General features: G+C 40.3%; 1 protein-coding gene across 4 annotated transcripts in view; it reads right to left on the bottom strand.

Moving 5' to 3' along the window:
• trpa1b (transient receptor potential cation channel, subfamily A, member 1b) overlaps positions 1-24019 on the bottom strand; it is a 112664-nt gene that overhangs the window by 47866 nt on the left and 40779 nt on the right. For all 4 annotated transcript variants that reach the window (XM_043689204.1, XM_043689206.1, XM_043689207.1 and 1 more), the window contains exons 6-13: positions 14451-14559; positions 14205-14350; positions 12644-12780; positions 12504-12552; positions 10585-10684; positions 6078-6178; positions 5370-5539; positions 1767-1931 (exon numbers count right to left, since the gene is read on the bottom strand). In XM_043689204.1, the coding sequence (XP_043545139.1) occupies positions 1767-1931; positions 5370-5539; positions 6078-6178; positions 10585-10684; positions 12504-12552; positions 12644-12780; positions 14205-14350; positions 14451-14559 (977 nt within the window). The remainder of the gene's footprint in view (positions 1-1766; positions 1932-5369; positions 5540-6077; positions 6179-10584; positions 10685-12503; positions 12553-12643; positions 12781-14204; positions 14351-14450; positions 14560-24019) is intronic.

Here is a 24019-nt window from a genome sequence, read left to right as displayed (position 1 = left end):
GCCCCCACCCCACTCCGGCCTATCACCCTCACCTTGACCTCTTTCCACCTATCGCATTTCCAACGCCCCTCCCCCAAGTCCCTCCTCCCTACCTTTTATCTTAGCCTGCTGGACACACTTTCCTCATTCCTGAAGAAGGGCTTGTGCCCGAAACGTCGATTCTCCTGCTCCCTGGATGCTGCCTGACCTGCTGCACTGTTCCAGCAACACATTTACAACCCAAGAAAAGCTACAGCAAAAAAACAGCAGAGGTGAGTCAACTCTGGACACAGAATGAAAGCTCCATCAAACATAAAGCCAAGCAAGGAAATCTGGTTAAGGGACAGGATGTAAGTAGTCTTGGCTCAGAGAAATCAATTAATCAAGATCTTATAATGTCAGAGCATCTGACTGGGCACTCAGCAAGGACAGAAATGTATTGACCTTGCTCAGTCCAAAATCTTGCACAGAATGTGGGACAGCCATTGCTACACTACATCAATTCATGTAAAGAGGAGTACAACTGTTTCAAACACAGGACACCATCATCTTCAAGGCACTGAACTCAAGCTAACCAGATTGGATGTCAAGGCAGAGTTCCAGATTACCTCCACATGTGATCTTTGCACTTTCCATTGGAATAATACAGGTTGAATAGAGAGGAAGATGAGTCTAGCAGGGATAGTGGGGGCTGGCTTTGACCCAATGGGATTCAAGTAAATCATGATGTTAAAGCTGATCACATGACTCTGGATTTCAAAAGGGAAACAAATTCCATTCATTTGTCCTGGGATGCAAGTGTCACTGGTTATTCCAGCAGATATTACCCATCCCTAATTTCTTTGGCGGAGGAATTGAAATGCTTTCTTAAACTGTCACAGTCCATAGGACTGTAGCAGCATCAACAGCACTGTTATTGAGGGTAGTCCAGGAGAGTGTTCCAGTGACACTGAAGCAATATATTTCCAATTCGGAATGGTGAGTGGCTTGGAGGGGAACTTGCACGTGGTGGTGATCCCATGTATCTGCTGCCCTTGTCCTTCTAGATGGTAAAGGTTGCAGGCTTGGAAGAAGCTGTCAAAGAAGCCTGGGTGAGTCACTTCAGTGCATCTATGAATTTTTTTTGAAAGTAATGGAAAAGAGGAAAGGGCAAGGACTGGGGCTAAATAGGTGGTTAGTAAGGAAGCTAACACAGGTGATAAGCTGTCATAATTCTTGTGGCTCTACAAATCCTGTTTGTGATAGACAAGTACTTGAGTTGGAGATTGAGGCTCCTTGACAGCCAGGGAAACTCATAGACTTACCCAAATAAATATTAGGAAAAGGCATTTATTACATACAGTGAATAAAAAAGGTTTTGTTTTTAAATTTTGAGCCAGTTCACCCATGCACCAAATGAAGATAAATCCACAATGTAACACTGATCAGATTGGTTATATACTGTAGAATACAAAAGCCAAATAAACATAACTGATGTGGGAAAATAAGCATGTTGCATTGGTATAATATGGATGCTTCTTAAAGTGAAGATCAATGCATATTTTTGGATGAAATAGAGAAAACCTACTTGATACTTGTTTGCAGATAAGGGAAAGAGGTCTATTCCCTTGTGAAGTCAAATCTATCTGCGTTCAACAAAGAAAAAGTAAATAAATGATAGCAAAGAAAAAGTAAATAAATGATAGAGCCAATAAGTTGCTTAAGCTTCAAAACAAGGTTCATAATCAAATCACAGTCAAAACTAGAAATTATAATCCGTGTCAAAATAATTCTCAGTGCATGTTTACCGCATTAGGAGAGCTCCTTTTCTGAGAAGTAGCTGAACCACTTTGGTATGTCCATACTGTGTCGCCAGGTGCAGTGGAGTCATTCCTTTCTCATCGCCTTCATTCAACAGCTTGGTCTCGTTGAGGTTCTGCAGCAATAACTTGCACGTGCTGAGCCGGCCGCAACTGTGGTTAAAAATAAATTGGCAGTTTCCAGTGAATCTCCATCACAGTGTATTTAATGTTCTCATCCTTGTGTTTAAGCCCCTTCATGAGCTTTACCCCTCCAAGGTATGCATGGGGACATTGGGATTAGTGCTGGGGCCACTGTATATGACTCAGTTGAAGGGATGGAACACATAGTTGTTAAATTTGCTGTTGAAGATGAAACCAAGGTGCAAGAGGATGCAAAGGGTCTGCAAAGGAATATAGATAGGCTACGGGAGTAAATTTGAAAGACAGAATATTGTGTGGGAAATTTTGAGGTTGTGCACTTTGATAGGAAGAATAGAAAAGTAGAATATTCTTTAAATAGGGAGAAATTGCAGGACACTGTGGTGCAGAGGAATTGTGGTGACCTTGTATGTGAATCGCAAAATATTAGCGTGTAGGTACAACAAGTGATTAGTTTTAACTTTGTGAGATTTAACTTTGTACACCCCAGTCCAACACCAGCATCTCCAAATAACAAGTAATTAAAAAGTGCAATCAAATGTTCTCCTCTACTGCAAGGATGATGAGGCATAAAAGTGAGGAGGTCTTACTGCAACTGTGCAGGATGTTGGTGAGACTGCATCCGCTGTACTGTGTACAATTTTGGTCTCCTTATTTAACAAGAGATAGACTTGCATTTAACACCATTCACCAGTTGATTTCAGGAGTGAAGAGGTTCTCTTGTGAGGAGAGATTGTGTCAGTTGGGTCGATACTCATCGGCACTTAGGAAAATTAAAGGTCATTTCATTCAAGCACAGAAGATTCTGAGGGATCCTGACACTGTAGGTGCTGAGAAAATATAATCTAGTAAAAGGAGGTACAATTTTGAAATAAGGAATCTCCAATCTAAGTTGGGGGTGAGGAAGAATTTCTTCTCTCTGAGTTTTATTAATCTTTGAGATTCCCTACCCTAGAGAGTTGTCAAGGTGGGGTCATTGAAGATATTCAAAAGTGCATTCGACTTTTGATCTGGAAGGGAGTCAAACATTATCAAGGCTGGTTGGGCAGGGGGGCATAAGTGGTTGGTGAGGCAGGAAAGTGGATTTAAGGTTATAGATCAAATATTTAATGGAAGACTACACTTGAGGGGTCAAAATGCCTACTCCTGTTCACATATCATTTGTACGAATCAATTTATGCCCTTTGTTGCTCAGTGAAGATGAAGAAGGATCAGGGGATCAAACAGAAGTGTTGTTTTGTGATCAGAGTCACACAGCCAAGGTGACAGTTTGGTGGAGATGTGCTGCAAGATATAACCAGGCAAGGAGGCTTTATTGAGGGGAAAGGCGGCATCATCCCCCAGCCAGGTGTCAGGGAGGAGAAGATGTTGAGGCACACATCCACAGTATCCTCACAGATGAACGTCTATGAGCCTTCTGCAGAGTGCAAGGACATTTCATTCAGAAAACAAACTGACACGAAAGGTAAGCAATGAGGAGAATAATAAGTGGCGAAACTGGCAGATACATAACAAATGAAATTTACCACAGAGAAGCATAAATGTGAAATGACATACTTTAGTCAGAAAATCGAAGAGAGGTAATGTAAACCAACTGGTGCAATTTAAAGGAGATCTAATGGACTATGCACACTGGTCTTAGAAGCTGGGGAGACAAGTGGAGAAGACAGGTACTCCCAACATTTCACAGTGACTATATTTCCATAATACTTGATTCTTGGAGGATCTTTGGAACATCCTAAGATAATGAAAATGTTTTAAACTTTGAATACAAGTTCAAATCTGGGAATAATACTTTAAGAAAGGTATCAAGAGCTTGGAGAATGTACAAAAGTGATTTACTGCAAAGAGACTTAGAAGGAAAATATTGAAAGAGCTGTGGGAAATTGAGAAGGGCTAGCGGGGAAGCTGTATCAATGAGTGAACTTAATACAACAGGCAAATTAACTTAGTGTATTCTATCATTCAATGATTCACCTTTAAAAATGGTGCCATCAGGTGGCCACATTGTACAATTACAAGCTGATAAATTTATACTGACAATTTTAACAATAAAGACAGACCAAAGACATCAGAATTTACATGAAAAATGTGACAAAAGTGTGGGACTGCAACAGGAAATGCAGTTTTGCAGAAAAAAGTTGAATGCACATGCAAAATAGTAGGATAACTTGCATTCCAATAGTACCTTTTATATAGAGTCATAGAGATGTACAGCATGGAAACAGACCCTTTGGTCCAACCCATCCATGCTGACCAGATGTCCCAACCCAATCTAGTCCCACCTGCCAGCACCTGGCCCATATCCCTCCAAACACTTCCTATTCATATACCGATCCAAATGCCTCTTAAATGTTGCAATTGTACCAGCCTCCACCACTTCCTCTGGCACCCTCTGCGTGAAAAAGTTGCCCCTCAGGTCTCTTTTATATCTTTCCCCTCTCACCCTAAACCTATGCCCTCTAGTTCTGGACTCCCCGACCCCAGGGAAAAGACTTTGCCTATTTACCCTATCCATGCCCCTCATAATTTTGTAAACCTCTATAAGGTAACCCTTCAGCCTGCAATGGTTCAGGGAAAACAGCCCCAGCCTGTTCAGCCTCTCCCTAAATCCTGGCAACATTCTTGTAAATCTTTTCTGAACCCTTTCAAGTCATCAGAGTGTCTCAAGAGTTTTACAGCAAATTAAGTTATTGTACTGACATAGGAATCATGGTGACCAATTCACAAAAGCCAGGTCTCAAACTTGGCAATTGCAACATAATGTGCTGTTTTGATGATGTTGGTTGAGGGATATGTTGACTTGGCCACCAGGACTAAGCCCCCTGCTGTTATTTTTAAAATTTTATGTGTTTCTTTACAACCACTTAGGAGAACAGATTGGGCCTCAGATTACCGTTTCATCCTCGAGTCAGTGCAGTACTCCCTGAAATATCAGCCTAGCTTATATATTCACTGCACTGCTGTGGGACTTGAACCCATAAGCTTCAGATTCAGAGACAAGAGTTCTACATGTGAACCATGGAAACAGGAAGAAGCCATGTTATCTCCATTATTTCTGTTACACTGACAAGTTTAACACAAGTAAAATAAATATCATAAAGTACAATATCTTGATACTGATACTGATTAGCACAAATAATATTCAGAATTTATAACACTTCACAAAACATCAGTTTCCCTTAATTAAATATATAAACAGTGTGAATTTTGCTGTCCTCATTTATGAAAGCTTTTGAGTCAGTCTGGTGTAATATTGCAGCATTGTCTCCTCCTATTTAATGTCTATCAAATCATTTACTTTTTTTATGACATACTCTTTAGTGCAATACAGTACCCAACCGTAGGCAAACAGTTGTTTCCATTAGTTTTAAATTTATTCTGTCATCTATTTCAGCAAACAAAACTTTGAGAATTAGACAAACAAATTGAAAATGAGAGACTTCCTACCATGCTGCAAAATGTAGTGGTGATTTCTTATCTAAGGTTTTCAAATAAGGAGAAGCTTTTAAGCTCAACATTCTCCCCACAGATTCTGTTCGTCCCTGTTTACACACATAGTGCAGTGGAGTACAGCCATCAATATCTTGGTCGTTCAACAGCTTCTGTACTTTTTCAGACTGTAAATATACACAGTAATGTTAAAGAATGAACAAATAAGAATGAATAAACAGATTAAAACAAAATATTTTCTTAAAATTATACCTCAGAAAGTTGCTACAATTTTTGCACTGCAAATCCAAAGGATTTACAGCATCTTTTCACTTTTGAATATTCAGAGGCAATCTGTAGTTTCTAAATTGGAATGTGGCATTTTGAAAATTCTGCACAAAAACATAGAAAATAGGAACAGGGATAGGCCGTTCAGCGCTTCAAGATTGCTGCACCATTCAATATGATATCGGCTAATCGCCAAATTTAGTCCCGTTCCCACTTTCTCTCCACATCTTTTGATCCCTTTAGACACAGGAACGATATCTAACTCCTTCCTGAAAACATTCAACGTCTTGGCCTCAACTGCTCTCTGCGGCAGAAATCATAAATTTTTAAATCAGCTGTTTGCTCATTTTTACACTATGTCTGACAGTATTACCTGTTAATCATTTAAAAAAAAAATGCCTGAAAACTATCAAGTAGAAGCTTTAAAGAAGAATTTACCTGAAGAATTTCTTCTTTGAGGTTATTTAGACCTTTGAGTTGCAGGACAGTCAGATGAAGGAAGTTACATTTTGCACAATTCTTTATGTTGATATTAGCACCTAAGAAAATCATAATATAAAATTGTTTATCGATTTGATAAGTCAGAATGCAATGCCTTGGCTCTTAAGAGGAATTGATTAAAAAAAGCATACAATATGTTATAGCTAGATTTCCAAAGCGTTTTTGACTGTGTTCTGCAACAAAACATTTTTAGACTGCTGGGAGTAAATACCAAAATTAAACAGCCCAAGATTCAATCTCCAACATGTTACTGGGAAACTGCCAGTACCAATCTGAGAGAGTGACCCATCTTGCGAGGTGTTAGACAATCTCCTCAATGGCTATTAAGTACAGGAAACAAATATTGACTGTGCCAATGATGCCTAGGTCCCATGAATACTAAAAATAAAGTGGGTGACAGGAGTGGAAGGCTAGGAGAAAGAAGGGTTAGCTCAATTGGCTAGACGGCTGGCTTGTGCCTCTTCCATTGCCAAAACAAACCACAGCACCTATTGGAGAAACAACACCTTATCTTCCGCCTGGATACCCTACAGCCAGGAGGACTCAACATTGAGTTCTCCAATTTCAAATAACCTCCCTTCCCAGCCCATGATTCCCCTCCTAGCCTCTTCCCCTACTGCCACTGCTCCCTGCCATTTCATTCCTCCAATTGACCAACCAGGTCATACCCTATACCTGTCTTCACCTATCCCTACTTCACCACCCTGCCCCTGCCTCCTCCTTTATCTGCAGCTTCCCCCACACCCATCCCAGCCCTGTAGATGGGTTACATCCAAAACATCAACTTCTGCACCTCCTGATGCTACATGGCTTGCTGTGTTCTTCCAGCCTCCTGCCCGTCTACATGTGACAACAAGTGCCTGAGTTCAATTCCCCCACTGGCTGAGGTTACCATGAAGGACTCTATCTCTGCCCTCACCTGAGGCATGGTGACCCTTAGGTTAAACCACCACCAGTCATCTCTTGATTAAGACAGCAGCCCTATGGTTCAGTAGGAATATGACAGTTTCTCCTTTAATATTTAAGGTATTAATAAGAACTAAGAGTTAAAATTCTAACTTCAGTCTGATGCAGTTCCCCACTTACATTTAAAATAATTTGTTACAATTGTGGAACCTTAACCTGGAACAGTATTTTAAGATTTACTCATTCAAAAGATTGGTCACTGATTCCAACAAACCATTGTAAGAATGCAAACACTTTTAATTACCTTCTACTTTTATTTTAAAATCAGGCATACCCATATTATAAGTAGAAATGAAACAGAAATTCAATGAGCTTAGTTTGCTTGGAGCGGAGATGGAATGACATGATTTACTTGAGTGCTGCAAAGATGTTAATGGCTTAGAAAAGGTATGACAACTAATTGTTGGGGGCAGCCAATTCCTCCCTATGATTATGGAAATTTATTTGACATTGAGACTGCTGCAAATGCTAACATATATTCAAAGGTTGTTTTGTTCCTGGTTAGCTTTCTTCTGCTACTGAATTTGTAAATATCATTTCGATTTCCAGATAAACTTTGCTACAGAAATAATGAGACAGTATCAAGAATTTCAGATGCCTTTGACATCGATGCAACGTAAGTGTATATATGAGTAAAGCTCAGCTATGAAATCCTGGCACTTGATAAGTCCTCTGCCAAATACATGAGGAAAGCCTATTTCAATGAGTTGCTAGAGAGCTACTGCCGCACATGAAACTAGAGGGTAAATTCATTCATTGAATCCCTACAATGTGGAAGCAGGCCATTTGGCCCATTAATTCCACACCAACCCTCCAGAGAGCATCTCACCCAGACTCACCACCTCCCCCATTCTATCCCTACATTTCCCATGGGTAACCCACCTAGTCTACATATCCCTGGACACTGTGGGCAATTTAGCATGGCCAATCCACTTAACCTGCACCTCTTTAGATGGTGGGAGGAGATGGAAGCACCCAGAGGAAAACCAGGCAGACATGAGGAGAATGTGCAAACTCCACACACACAGTTACCTGAGACTGGAATCGAACCCGGGTCCATGGTGCTGTGAGGCAGCAGTGCAAACCACTGTGCCACCTGCCACCCATTAATTCCAAATGTCTTGTCAGGAGCCATGCTGAACTAAGTCAGAGCTAGACATTGGATCCTATCCTACATGTCCAGTACAGGCTCAAACTAGTGGACCTATCCCACTCATCACTTCAGCAACTCTTGTGCCCTCTGATGTCGGTAAAATTGAAAATGAATTCTGCGGACCTCAGGTCAGGAGAAATGCTTCATAAGAAGAAGAGCCATTTCCAACTCCTCACACCAACTATGATGATGAGATTGGAGGACTGCTCTCCATCAATCCTTGGGATTTCTACTGAGGTTCGGACTGACCCACAAAGGTCATGCTAAAGTGTGGAAAGCTTGTCATGCATTCCTCACTATGTAGCTTACCACATATCTGCACCCATCTGCAAGGTTGGTGTACCTCCTATTATTGAAAATATACCAGAATTTCATATAATGGTTTGATAAACAAAGGAAGATTAATCCAAACATAAGAAATCTACAGTAATAGTAGAACATCTGCCTCGTTGATTTGTAACTTTTAATGTACCTTATATAAGCAGGAGTTGCATGTTTGTAATCCTTGTTTAGTTTTTCTTAATAATCAGATGACTATGAAGAAATGCTCATCAGAGCAGATAATTTTCCATAACATTAGCAGCTATAATCCATTCCTTTCAAACCACTACTAAAACATAAAAGGAAATTAGCCTTGTTTAATTTTAAGGCAATATTAATGTGGTTATATCACTACACTAGTAATCAAGAAATATAACAAATATAGAAAGTATGAGTTCAAGAGTGAGAATTCAACTTTTACTTCCTAAATCTGGAATTTAAAAATGTGAAAAAAAGTGAAAATGAAGGTACTGGATTTTCAACAACATTGTTTGTTTAACAATGTCCTTTATTCACTCTGTGAGAGTCCTGTCACTTTAAAAGGTTACTTTGTCCTGGAATTTTTTGAAGAGAGGTTGTGAGGCAGACGTACAGAACTGACCACTGCAGAGGATTTGTCTAAACAAATTGTGAAGCCTGAATGGGTGTGGCCATATCTCACAGATCCAGATTTCTGGGGGCTTTTTTCAGTAACGTCAGAAACTTTTGGACTCTCAAAAATGTTGGAAGCTTTAGTGACTATCTCTTAGCTGTGACTCTCTCTGAATTTGCTCTTGGTGATTTTTCCTCCTGGATTAGAGAACTGCATGTGAGAATGTGTGTGTAAATTTGCCTTTTTGCCAAGGGGTGTTCTTTATGGGACAATAATGTATTGGAACAGTTAATTAGTAATAGTTACTTTATCTATTGTTAGATTAAATTTCCAATAGCTAAATTATTCTAAATCCCTCTTTCTTTTGTTTGTATTTTAATATAGTGTTTAATTAAATTATGTTTTGCTTATTGTCGAGTAGTTTGACCAGTCACATCCCATCTGGAAAACAGCATTTCACATCAACCTTTAAAATAAGGAAAAATTAGGGTCTAGGCCACCTTCTTAATATATTTTGAGGGAGTCTGGTCTGGTCCATAAAAACTCTGATATATACATTAATGCAGTCCCACACCAACACAGTTGGTTCTTAACCAAACTCAGATATTGTTTGCAAATTGCTCAACTTCATCTAACCATAATTAAGGAGCCTTGAGGGTCATCTCCATCCAATGCAGTGCAATGGTTCAAGGAGAAGTCAACTCTAATTGAACAACAATACTAACATTCCTGAAGAAGGGCTTAGGCCTGAAACATCAACTTCCTGCTCCTCAGATACTATCTGATCTGCTGTGCTTTTCCAGTGCCACACTTTTCAACTCTGACTCTCCAGCATCTGCAGTCCTCTCTTTCTCTCAATAATACTAACATTGCCAATGGTACCCAATAGCAAAGAAATAAAAATAGATTTTTTTATAAATTCATTCATGTGATAAAATTACCATCAGCTGGCCAACATTAATTGTCCATTCCTAGTTGCCCTTAAGAAGGTGGTGGTGAGCTGCCTTCTTGAACTGCTGCAGTCCATGCTCTTTAGGTAAATGCTCAGTGCCATTAGGGAGGGAGTTCCAGGATTTTGACCCAGATACTCTGTAGGAGCAGCGATGTCTTTCCAAGTGATGATGGTATGAGGCTTGGAGGGGAACTTACAGAAGGTAGTGTCCCCATGTATCTGCTGCCCTTACCCTTCCAGTAGTAGTCATGAGTCTAGAAGGTGAAATATCATAGGTAATCATAAAGCAACAAAGAGGTAGCGCCCTGCTGAAGGGTCCTGTCCAAAACATTGACTCTCCTGCTCTTCTGATGCTGCTTGACCTGCTGTGCTTTTTCCAGCTCCATATTTAATCGACTCGGAGTCAGCACAATATACCATCCTGTCACATATCTACATATGAACAATGAAGGTGCCTGACCTTTTGTCACCAGTAGGTTCACTGTGTTCCAAGCTCCATTTGAAGCAGCCCACAGAAGAGGAGTACGGGATTCACAGTCAGTCACATTCATGTCTGATCCCTGTCATGTAAAAGAAAAAGGAAAATTACTTGCACTTAAATCCAGAGAGTGCTTTACTCATTTTCAAATTATTCAATGTACATGCACATTCTGGAGCTCGGACATGTGGCAGTCCATCTTTCCTACTTTAATCCATCTCTAAACAACTTGAATAAAGCAGCAGGAAAGAAGGAACTTTTGATTTACAATCAATGTTATGTGGGAAAGGTGTGCCACACAGCAGGTTCCCACAAACGCAGAGTGATAGTGGCCAAGAAACCTAATGCTAATTGATGGTCAAACATCACTTCTTTGTTTAAAAAAATATAACCATGAGGTCATTTAAATTTCCCTGAGGGCCAGATGTGGTCCTTGGTTTAATCTCCCAGTCACAGACTGGGATTAAACATCAAAGGTACTATATATGTGCAAACTTTTATTAGGAAAACAGTCATACAGCACGGAAACAGACCCTTCGGCCCAACTCTTCCATTCCCACCAGGTTACCTAAACTGAATTAGTGAAGTCAAGCCTGATTCTGTTCCCATTTGATCCTGGTGGAAATGCTCATTAGCAGCTAAATGTATTACTTTTTCCATCTCAGAAGGCTGAGACCAGCCATCTTTAATCTGAAGAAGGGTCACTGGACGCAAATGTTAACTCTGCTTTCTCTTCCCAGATGATGCCGTGATTTGGAGGAGCTGGTGTTGGACTGGGGTGTACAAAGTTAAAAATCACACAACACCAGGTTATAGTCCAACAGGTTTATTTGGAAGCGCTAGCTTTTGGAGCGCTGCTCCTTCATCAGGTGGTTGTGGTGTATAAGATCATAGGACACAGAATTTATAGTAAAAGATTACAGTGTGATGTAACTGAAATTATATATTGAAAAAGACCTGAATTGTTTGTTAAGTCCCTCAACTTTTAGAATGACCATGTTGGTTTCAGTGCTTTCATATATACATCCCAGGACTTCCTTAGAGTTACATTCTCAAGTGAACTTTAACAATAGGTACCATGTTGGTCCAGATTACGCATTGAAGGTGTGAGGTGTCCTGCATGAGGCTGTCTGTGCCCCAAGGTTCAGGCTGATTCTAATCTAAAAAGGGGATTTACAGAATCTTACATGGATTCATGCAGTTTTTGAGCAAAATAAAATGTAATTCTGCAAGTACAAATTCACCTCACAAACCTATAAGTGTGTGTGAGTGTGGGTGTGTGTGGGGGCGAGTGCACATGAGTGTCAGGGAGAGAATGTGTGTATGCGTGAAAGTGTGAGTGTAAAGGGGTATAAATCTGTGAGAGGCTGCGTGTGAGTGTGGGAGTGTATGTGTGAGCCTTTGAGAGCCAGCTACAAATTCACCTCACAAACTTATAAGTGTGTGTGAGTGCGGGTGTGTGTGGGGGCGAGTGCATATGAGTGTCAGTGAGAGAATGTGTGTATGCGTGAAAGTGTGAGTGTAAAGGGGTATAAATCTGTGAGAGGCTGCGTGTGAGTGTGGGAGTGTATGTGTGAGCCTTTGAGAGCCAGCTTGTGCATGAGAGAGGGCCTGTGTGAGCATATGGATCTGTAGGAGTGTGTGTGTGTGTATATGTACTTGGGTAGTGCAGTGGGGTCACCTGTAGTGTGAGATCAACCCTTGTTGAGGCCATCCTCATGGGTACTGGACCTGCTGAGCTTTTCCAGCAATTTGTGTTTTTGTTTCTGATTTCCAGCATTTCTAGTTCTTTTGTTTTTTGATCAGCAAACTCAGTACCAAGGGGAGACTGTGGTCATTCCTTATATAGAATTAATCAAATTTAACATCTATGACAGTATAAAAGAGTTATGTATGAATACCTGTTCAATTAGATATTCCACAAGTTCTGAGTAGTCATATGTTGCAGCCCTGCATGTAAAAATTACACATTATACATTAAACAAAATAATTGAAAATAGAGTTAAGTTCTTTTACTGAAAACTGTTTTAAAAAGACTTACTTGTGCAATGGTGTTTGTTTAATGCCATCCAGGAGGTGAAGAATATCATTCTCTCCATCATATTTAGACAGCATGTGCTTGACTGCCTCTACTGCCCCCTGCAGGCAGGCAAAGTGAAGGGCAGTAGACTTATCCTTCTGTCAATTATAAACGAAAAGCAAACATTTTCAGACCTGGCAACTCTGATGCAAACAAGCTATAAAAGGTCTAAGCCTAGAAATTATTGCTTGAAATAATCGTGGGCATTAAGAGCTGAATTTACTCCCAGTCCTTGGCGCACTTATAGTACTGGAACAACACAAGATCAAGTTAAACAAGGAAACTTGGGTCTGAACTGGGAACTTTCTCTCCATTCTGGTGACAGTTGTGCTCCTCTAAAATTTCCTTTTCTTGTTCCTCTGAGTCCCAAAGGAACACCTTTTTTTTATACATTCACAGGAAGTGGGCGTCACTGGCTAGGCTAGTATTAATTGCCCATCCCTAATTGCCCAGAGGACAGTTAAGTGTCAACTACATTGCTGTGGGTCTGGAGTCACATGTAGGCTTGACCAGGCAAGGATGACAGATTTCCTTCCCTAAAGGGCATTAGTTAACCAGATGGGTTTTTCCAACAATCGGCATTGAACTCATGATCCTCATTTAGACTCCTAATTATAGACTTTTAAAAATTGAATTCAAATTGCACCATCTGCCAGGGTAGGATTACGCGGGCCATTACCCGAGAACATTACCTGGGTTCTCAAGATTGACAGTCCAGCGATAACACCACTAGGATATCACCTCCCCTTAACATACCTTTCCTTCTCCTTCAATCTTTACTGGCACTAAGACATATCAGAGTGGTCTGAAACTGTTTTTCTCCAGTAGATATATCATTGACAGCACTACAGCATAAATTCTGTTCTGAAGAATGGTCACCAGACTCAAAACGTTAACTCTGTTTCTCTCCCCACAAGTTCTGCCAGAGCTACTGAGTTTCTTCAGACATTTCTGCTTTCATAACAGCATAAATTATGTGTTCTTGTGAAAAAGAGGTTTCACACAGCAAAATTACTGTAAGAGGCAAAATTAAGTAACAAAGAAATATAAAGGTCTTAAGCTTGAACTTTAAATCATTCTCACAAAGCATATCAATACTTTTAGAATATTTTACCTGTCTCAGTCCTTCCTTCCTCTATGATTGTCACATTTCATATCTTAGTTTGGGGGTGGGGGAGTGGGTAACATAATCACTAATTGCGATTTGTATTTTGATCACTGACTCTTTTAAATGTTAATGATTACATGATAGACCTCAGCCTTTCCGCTTCTAAAAAAAAGTAGAATTCAGCATTGGTTGGCAATAAGTGCGATAAAAAGATAATTAACAGCTAACCAGCACTTACTACTAAAATGATCATCTGATAACTAGCCAGGTCAAAAAAAAGAGTTCTACCTAAAGCAATGTCCGTTTTTTCAAGTTGTTGACTGATTGGTTGTTCATTGATAAAAGTTTTGTCCTTAGTTCAGATTTTCTAAAACTCATTTCCTCTTTTCTTTCTCTTTCATTGAAAACACCTACCTCAGGTAAATCAATTTTTGCTCCATTGTCAATGCAGATTTTAATTGTCTCAATTTTCCCCCCAAGCAAAGCCAGATGAAGAGGAGCATGGTGTCTTTCATCAAGGTAATTTATATGTTTTTCTCGGGAGTTGCCCAGTTCCTCACCTTGAAAAAACAAATACTGTGTGATTCACTGTTTGTAAAGCAAACAAAGCCATATGGACAGATATCTCCTCAGTCAACAACGTTTTGATTTATAACCAACCTTTCTGTAGTAACATTTCCAACGTCTTCTCTGCACCTGAAAAAGCAGCTTCATGGATAGGAAAACGTCCCAGGCTATTCCTTTTGCATACTAATGCGCCATGTTTCATCTAAAAAGAATTAATCAAAGCAGAACATTAATCTAATTTTAGACCGACTTTGTAAGATAACTGAACGCTGTTAACCCCTGTAATTAAAAAAAAGTTTTTTTGCATATTTCACACAGTGCCATACAGCAATTAATTTTAAATTGCTCAGAGAAATGTAACCAGTTTAATCCAAAATAATATCATATTTTCCAGCTTTTTTAATTTTAAAAGTATACTTTACTCATAAAAAAATCTTGTACGTGCATGATCAGGAAAGCAGTTCAGCAGTCTTTGCATATGGAGAAACAACCAAACATTGGAGTTTGACTTTTCCTGACTGTTCTAACAAACCCAAGGGCATTTCTTACTTAAACAAGACACTATTTCCATATATTTGAGGCACTGGGAAGGTCCAATAACTGAATGGACTTTAGCTTTCCTGGTTCCCTGCTGCACCTGTATGCGGGTTTTCTGCATTTCATGGAAAAGTATCTCCCATTTAAATAACATTCTATCCTTTTGTTCTCTCTTCACATTTTGTCATACTCCATTTGCCAACATTTTTGCCCATTTGCTTAACCTATCAATATCTCTCTGTAAACTGTATAGACCTGTCTCACATCCCACATTTCCACCCAGTTTTTGTGTTATTTGTAAATTTGGCCTTCCTTCCTCCAAGTCATCCCACCCCCACATAATTGTTTGAAATCTCTTTAAAATTTTTGATGCAGTTTATACAGGTATAACTTAGCATGAAGTTGATAGACTTTAAAGAATACCAGAACTGACCCCTAAAGTTTAATTTTTATAATCAGGAATACTTTTAAGTGATTAAATTAGTTGATTTTTAAGCTACACATTTTGAACTTTTAAATTAATTTTATCTTCTACCTTCAGTCCAAGTATATATTCCAATTTTTAATTTGCTCTAGTTAGGCGCTTCTATCAGTGATTTTATTTCAGTGACACACATGTCCTGTACATGTTCCAGTGAAATTTGTCCAATGTGAGTGATAGTTTGGATAACTTGACACCATCATTGCAGTTCTACACTGTGACTGCTCAGTGAGGAACACTGGATTAAGTTGCAGCACTACTGCACTGTGATAGAAGGGAAATTATTGTTTGAGAGATCAGCAAGACATACATTCTGGATGTAGGTTTGCTCGCTGAGCTGGGAGGTTCATTTCCAGACATTCCATCACCCTACTAGGTAACATCTTTGGTGAGCCTCAGGTGAAGCACTGTACATGATTCCTGCTTTCTATTTATAAGCTTGGATTTCTTTGGATTGGTGATGTCATTTTCTGTGGTGATGTCATTTCCTGTGATGGTGTAATTTCCTGTTCTTTTTCTAAGGGGGTGGTAGATGGGGTCTAACTCGATGTGTTTGTTGATAGAGTTCCGATTGGAATGCCATGCTTCTAGGAATTCTCGTGCGTGCCTTTGTTTTGCTTGTCCTGAGATGGATGTGTTGTCCCAGGCGAAGTGGTGCCTTCCTTATCTGTATGTAAGGATACGGGTGAGAGTGGGTCATGTCTTTTTGTGGCTAGTTGATGTTCATGTATCCTGGTGGCTAGTTTTCTGCCTGTTTGTCCAATGTAGTGCTTGTTACAGTTCTTGCACGGTATTTTGTAAATGATATTAGTTTTGCTTGTTGTTTGTATGGGGTCTTTCAAGTTCATTGGTTACTGGAGATTACTGATATACCAATTGATTTTTTCTCATTTCATGCTTTCTCTCATTCTTTTTACAAATTGCCATGGGTAAACAACAGTCCTTTTATAAAGTTACAGACAGATCAGATCAGCAGCAAGATATCATGCAAATGTTTTCACTCCACAACACTGGCATCTACCCGACAATGTGGAAGATTATCCAAGTCATATCCAAGGCATAAAAAGCCCAAGGTGACCAATTACCATCCTATCGGTCTACTCTCAATCATCAGCAAAGTAACAGAAGGCTCTGTTCGCCGAGCTGGAAATTTTTGTTGCAAACGTTTCGTCCCCTGTCTAGGTGACATCCTCAGTGCTTGGGAGCCTCCTGTGAAGCGCTTCTGTGGTGTTTCCTCCGGCATTTGTAGTGGCCTGTCCCTGCCGCTTCCGGTTGTCAGTTTCAGCTGTCCGCTGTAGTGGCGGTTGCAAAAAGCGGAAGAGGAACACCTAAACACTTCGACCTGGACCCAATATACCGGCCACTACAGCGGACAGCTGAAACTGACAACCGGAAGCGGCAGGGACAGGCCACTACAAATGCCAGAGGAAACACCACAGAAGCACTTCACAGGAGGCTCCCAAGCACTGAGGATATCACCTAGACAGGGGACGAAATGTTTGCCAACAAAAATTTCCAGCTCGGCGAACAGAACCACAACAATGAGCACCCGAGCTACAAATCTTCACCCAAACTTTTAACAGAAGGCATCATCAAGCAGCACGTGCAGAGGAATAATTTGCTCAGTTACACCCAGTTTGGGTTCTGCCAGGGCCACTCAGCTCCAGACCTCATTACAGCCTTGGTCCAACCATGGATGAAACAACTAAATTCAAGAGGTGAGGTGAGAATGACTGCCTTGACGTCAAAGCTGCATTCAAGTGAGCGAGGAAGTAGCCCTGGCAAAACCAGAATCAGGGGCAAGCTCTCCGCTGTTGGAATCCTCCATGGCACATAGGAAGATGGTTGTCATTATTGGAGGTCAGTCATGTCAGCTCCAGGACAGGTCTGCAGGAGTCCCTCAGGGTAGTGCCCTGGGCCCAACCATCTATAGCTGCTTCATCAATGACCTTCCCTCCAAGATAAGGTCCAAAACAGAGAAATTTGTTGATGACTGCACAATGTTCAGCACCACCTTCATCCCTTCAGAAAATGAAGCAGTCCATGCCCAGACGCAGCAAGACCAGGACAATGTCCAATCTTGGGCTGATAAGGGGTATCTAGCATTTATGCTGAACAAGTGCCTGGCAATAACATCTGCAACAAGAGAGATTCAAACCAATGCCTTTTTACATTCAGTGGTATTATCAGTACTGAATCCCACACTGTCAACATCCCAGAGGTTACCACTTACAGAAACTGATCTGGATTAACCCTATAAATTCTGTGGCTAAACGAGCAGGTCAGAGACCAGGAATTCCATGATAAGTAACTCACCTACAGACTCCCCAAGTCTATCCACTATCTCCAAGACACAAGTCAGGAATGTGATGGAATACTCTCTAGCTGCCTGAATGAGTGCAGCTCCAATGACACTCAAGAAACTTGACAGCCAAGAAAATAAAAGCTTCATCATTCACCATGTGAAAAACTTGAGTTCAGTTTGAAATGCGCAGAAGAACGGCAGTGTGGAGCTTTGCAGTAAGTCATCGCTAGTGGAAGAAATCTACAATAGTTCACACAGAGCACTGCAGCTGGCAGCACTCAACAGAGTTATCTCAGAACGGTGTGAAAAACAGTCAGATCTGCTGGAAACCTAAACAATGAATTGAGGTATCCACAGTTGACAGATTTGTAAAGAAAAAGTAGAAGGTCATACTGTCAAAAACTAATGGAAGTATCGCGAATGAATCTTACCATGAGGAACAGCAGGAATGTAAGGAGATGTAGAGGAAATTCTAGCGGGTTGTGGAATACCTTTTCTATTAGACTTAGAAAGGTTAGGAAGATTTCATTAAAAAGTTGACAAAATTAAAAATCATGCAACACCAGGTGATAGTCCAATAGGTTTATTTGGAAGTACTAGCTTTTGGATCATTGTCCCCTTGACAAAGGAGTGGCGCTCTGAAACCAGTGCTTTCAAATAGACCTGTTGGATTACAACCTGGTTTGTGTGATTTTTAACTTTGTACACCCCAGTCCAACACTGGCACCTCCACATCATAAAATAAGTGAACGCTTGGGGAGGGGTTAAAAGTGGAATAGAGTCAGGCCATGTTCTCATAAACGTTGGTGTAAATTTAATTGTGATCACTTTGTTAAAATTCTCTATAAATACAGTAAGTACAATTTTGCTTAAATACATGAAAATATTTGGTATAGTTCTGCTCTTAATATTTTATTTCTGGATTTCTTTTTGAATGTTTAGTATAAAGTTAATAGCACTCTCCAACAATTTCTGGTTTTTGTTTGTTTAAGATCTCCAACATCCACAGTGCTTTGTTTCATTATAGCTGCCACCTTTCTTTGACTGCTTCATGTGTTTTTAAAACAGCCATACAGATATAATACATAACAAGTATAAGTATTAAAATTGTTTTTTAGTCAATTTGTATTAGAATATCATTGTATTAGAAAGCTGGCTTAAACCCACTGACTACTTCCTCCATGTAACCCCATCAGCGACAAAACCTCCACAATGAATCCAGTAAAACCATGCCTATCAAAACAATTGCCTGATTGTAAAGCTCTCTCAGTGTTTATTAATGCTAAGCTAAGGTAAATGACTACATGAAATGAAAGGCTATTTCTAGAACTGCGGATGCTGCAATTCATGGGGTGGCACAGTAGCTTAGTGGTTCGCACTGCTGCCTCACAGCACAAGGAGCCTGGTTTCAATTCTAGCCTTGGGCGACTGTTTGTCTGGAGTTTGCACATTCTCCCCGTGTCTGTATGGGTTTCCTCTGGGTGCTCCAGTTTCCACCCAGAATCCAAAGATGTGCAGGCTAGATGGATTGGCCATGGGAAATGCAGGGTTACAGGGAGAGTGGGGATGGAATTGGTTGGGATGCTCTTCAGAGGGTCAGTGTAGATTCAATGGGCTGAATGATCTGCTTCCACCCTGTACCATTCGGAGATTCATTGTTTGCAGCAGATATAATTGTGACTGGACTTAACAGTAAACTTCCAGAACTTTCTCAGAAGCCAAAATCAGCCAGGTAAGCAGAACCTCATGTAGTTTCTGATGGCTTTGGAATGCTGACTATTGTGTTATGACTTGCCCGAAAGACAAAAGGTTCTCCAAAGAAAAATATACGTAATAGGATTGCAAATTACACCTGTTATATAAAACATACTCCTATCCAACATAAAATAAATGCCTTAATTACATCCATTTAACCTCTGCAATGGGCCATAGACAGGTGGTCATCTGAAATACAAGCCTTCACCTTAATGATAACTATTCCTTGCCACATCCTCTCCCTTTAGAAGACTTGATCACATGATATCCCCCTCAGTGAATCCAGCATCTCCAAATCAGTGAATCCAGCTGCCTTTTAAACCAGGCAATTTGAAGACAGCAGTCAGTTAAGGAGTCAGCAATGCTCCATACAGTATTTACTGATAATATCAAAGCCTCAAAACAAAGCAGAAGTTGCTAGAAAAGCTCAGCAGATCTGGCAGTATCTGTGGAGAGAAATCAGAATTAACGTTCCAGGGTCCGGTCACCTTTCCTCTGATCATTCTCAGAACTTTCTCAGTGATCTGAGAAAGGCTCACCAGACCTGAAACATTAACTCTGATGTCTGCCAGACCTGCTGAGCTTTTCGAGCAATTTCTGTCCTTGTTTCTGATTTACAACATCTATAATTCTTTTGGTTTTTATTTAGTTTAAAACTTCAAACTTGAGTCTACAAAGGAAAAGCTTCTGGCCTGTAAAACATCGCCAGAGACCTGTAATTATGCTCTCTCCAACTAAAAATCTCTTTCCCTCAAAGCAGTGAAACAGAAGAGGCCTCAGTTATTTACAATCAATATTAATAGTCTTAGATAAAACAATGGGATTTATTGTAGCCAAATTCACCGTTGTCACAAGGAAAAGCACAGACCGACCTCTGAATGCACAGGACCGGTTACTGTGGTTATGGAATGATCTGCCAGAGGAAGTGGTGGAGGCTGGTACATTTGCAGCATTTAAAAGGCATATAGATGGGGACATGAATAGGAAGGGCTCAGAGGAATATAACTGCTGGTAAATGGGACTAGATTAGGAAGGGATATTTGGTCGGCATGGACGAATTGGACCAAAGGGTCTGTTTCCATCTCTGACTCTGACTTTTGACTCTATGACTCATGAATCAGAAGTTAGTTTTAGTAAGAATAAAATCCTTAGATGATCTCAAAAGAAATTTTAAAAGGTAAGAAATAACCGACAACCCCTGTAGTGTTAGCTAGCCAATCATTTACACTCATAAAGGATTCCCAGACTGTTAACTCCAGTTTTAGACTAAGACTAAGGATATTGATAAACTGGTATCCCTGATTGCTTTGTAATTAAGTTGTTGTGAACTGAATAATCACTCTATCATTTTTGACTCTTTCTTGCCTGGTGTCTGTTTGCAAGCATGCCTGTTTTGCACAGTATACTTCTTGCTATGTCTTCATATGTGGAATAAACCATATTCTGGTTTTGTTATTAAACAGAAAATAAAAAAAAACAAAAAACTGCAGATTCTGGAAATCTGAAACAAAAACAGAAATTGCTAGAGAAACTCAGCAGGTCAGGCAGCATCTGTGGAGAGACAAAGCAAGTTCACATTTCGGGACAGTGGAGCCAAAAAGCTAACTCTGTTTTCTCCTCACAGATGCTGCCAGACATGCTTAGTTTCTCCAGCAATTTCTGTTTTAGTAACTATTAAATAGGGGTGTTACAATACTTATAAAGTCAAAATCCACAAATAGAGCGAGTGGGAAAGAATTCCACTACTCCTTACAAAAAAGGAATTAACAAAATAAATCGAAATCTACTTATGGACAGATTGTGAACTAGGCAACAAGATTTATTTTCAAAATTACAATCTCTCCATACAACTGCCAATTTCTCTTGTCTAAATCTTTCCTAATTGCACTTAATCTGATGCAGTAGATTGCTGTGCTCTGTACATAAGGTTTCCATACTGTCTTTCAGTTTCTGTTTAGATAAACATGTTAAATTCCTGGTAAGGGATCTGCCAATCACAGCAAATCAGCTGATTAAGAGTTGATATGTCTGAAAGTGCAGTAAAGGGCACAGATGTCCTTTACAGAAACAGGCTGCATTTTTCAGACAGACATTGAGAATAGATTTACAACTTTAATAAATGCTGTCATAACTCCAGAATTTATAGACACAATAACAGAGATGTTACTGCACCATCAACCTTGACAAATCTGTGTGCGTGAATTGAACTTGAGCACAAGGAGCATTACATCAAAATTTACTGACAGCATAAAGGTTGGAAAGTGGGTAATCAGTGGAACATACGATAAAAGACATCAGGTGAAGGTAAGTAGAATAGGCAGTCGAGGGTAGAGAAGTGTAAGGCATGCCCTTTGCGAGAAAATCAAACAATTCAATACAGCAATGTGTACATGTGTCTCTTAGGAGTTTGGGTGGAATTGCTGGTATGAGTATTAAAGGTATTTAGGTTAAAGGTATTGAGTTTTAAAAGTATTTAGGTTCATAAGTAAGAGCAATGGGGCTAAAGCCAAAGAGATGATTATTATTTGCTACAAAACAATGGCGGTTCATGTTTAGAGTTCACTGGCATTTTATACACTTTATACATAAAAGGCCCAGAATAAATTTCTAATATGATACAAGTGTTGGACATCAGTCATTAGGGGAGTCTTAGGACAGCTGGACTATTTTCACCGAAGTTAAAAAAAGAATAAGACAAGGTTTAAGGCAGGGTTTGTAGGAATGTCATTATAGACTTATCATTATACCCAAGTTGGCAGCACCAGCCAGGGAGGCAATGTTTGGGCTCCTGGGCCAGTCTGCTCCAAGCAACCACTTTCTCTCTTTCTTTCCTTACCCTTTTTGTCTTCTTCCTTTTTCTTTTTCCTCATCTTCTTCCTGTCAGTGGTGACGAAAGGGCTGACATCGCGGAGGGGGTGCATCTGGAGCGGGACTCTTGGTGAGGCAGCAGCTGGCCTGGTGACAAAGCTATGGACTCCTGGTTGTGGTAGGTTTGGCGCAGGGACTCCAGGCATTGGCAAGACAACATCAGTAGTGGAGCCAGGGATCTGGCGACAAAGCCATGGACTCCTGGTTATGGTAGGCCTGGTACGGGGGCTCCTGGTTATTGGCGTGATGGTGGCAGCGGCTCTTGGTTGTGGGAGGCCTGGAGCTGAGGTCTCCTGGTTGTGAGGTGAGAGTGGGCCCAGCGATCGAGAAATGGTGCCTGAAGAGGGCAGACTCCAATGTTGGTGGGTGCAGTGGTAGTGTGGTTGCCATTGGTCAGCTGACTCAGGACTCGGAATTCGAGTAAAAATTGACTTTCTTCTGCTATACCCTTTCATTGTCTTTATTGTTGAATGGTTCGAATGGCACCAAGTTGTGACAACAGTCAAAGCTTCTCACTGTATTTCACGGTGTTATTAATTGGAGAGTATAACTGACAATAAATCAGCATTCAATCTCTTAGAGCTCAATGCATATTAGGGCTGGACATAGAATGATGTGAATGATTAATATTATTACCTGTTAAAAATACGCATAAGCCCAGTCGATTTAAAGCTTAATAGGAACCTTCTCCAACAGAACCCAGTCCCACGTGAACTGAAATAACTACATCGCTCCATTCAGACATGCCCAGGAGTTGTTGTCAGAGATAACCCATTTCTGTGCAGGATTTTATTTTCAAGGCTATGCAACATTCTGTTATAGTTAATATGGAAGACAACCTTTTTTATTTTGAACATCCAGAGTTATTGACTTAAAATGGTCACCAGAAGAGGAAGGAGATTCAGATATCAGCCAAAGGACTAGAACAGCGAATGGTTTGCCACAAAGAGTTATAAGTGCACAGACAACAGAATGTTTTAAAGGAAAGTTAGATCAATATTGTAAGCAAGAGAAAGTATAAGGTGAAGGAGCAGAATAGTGGTATTCATGTTGAATTGTTCTAGCAAAGAATTTCAACACACCACCATGTACCCTGGCCAACATCCCTGTCTCAGGCTTACTGCAGTGCTCCAGCGAAGCTCAGTGCAAGCTGGAAGAACAGTATCTTATTTGCCTCTGGAAACTCTGCAGCATTCTGGATTCAATATCGAGTTCAACAATGTTCAGGAATTGAGGCACCTTCTCTGATGTCCATACTCCAGCCCCCACACATCAGACCTTGTTACCTCATAGGCAGGTATTACACACAACCCATTATTAAATACTAACAGTCCTCATTAGTAGCTATTCATTCTCCCAGGGTATGATGATGCTCCTGCTTTAACAAGGTTATGCTGTCCGTGGCTTTGTTTCCAAAGACGTCATAAAAGAGCGATTCCGAAAAGTTTAAGTTGAAGGGTTTTACAGCTAATTTGATTATAGCTAGCAAATACTGCCTCAGGAAAAATCTTTTGAGTTTTTAAAACATACACTTATATGATGAAAGGGGAGTGGCCAGTTCTCCCAGATCAGCATTTCTTTGGTTTGATTTGGTTTGGGTTTTAGCAAGAAGTCATTTGAAGCTGCTAGACTCAAAGAATCAGGTCCACACTGGTTGTCCCTCTCTCTGACATCTGTCCTGTAAGAAACTGTTTGATTTTCCCTTTTTTTGCTAAG

Source organism: Chiloscyllium plagiosum, chromosome 4, assembly GCF_004010195.1.
Source record: "Chiloscyllium plagiosum isolate BGI_BamShark_2017 chromosome 4, ASM401019v2, whole genome shotgun sequence".
Taxonomy (NCBI): domain Eukaryota; kingdom Metazoa; phylum Chordata; class Chondrichthyes; order Orectolobiformes; family Hemiscylliidae; genus Chiloscyllium; species Chiloscyllium plagiosum.
This window is presented reverse-complemented; position numbering and strand designations above follow the sequence as displayed.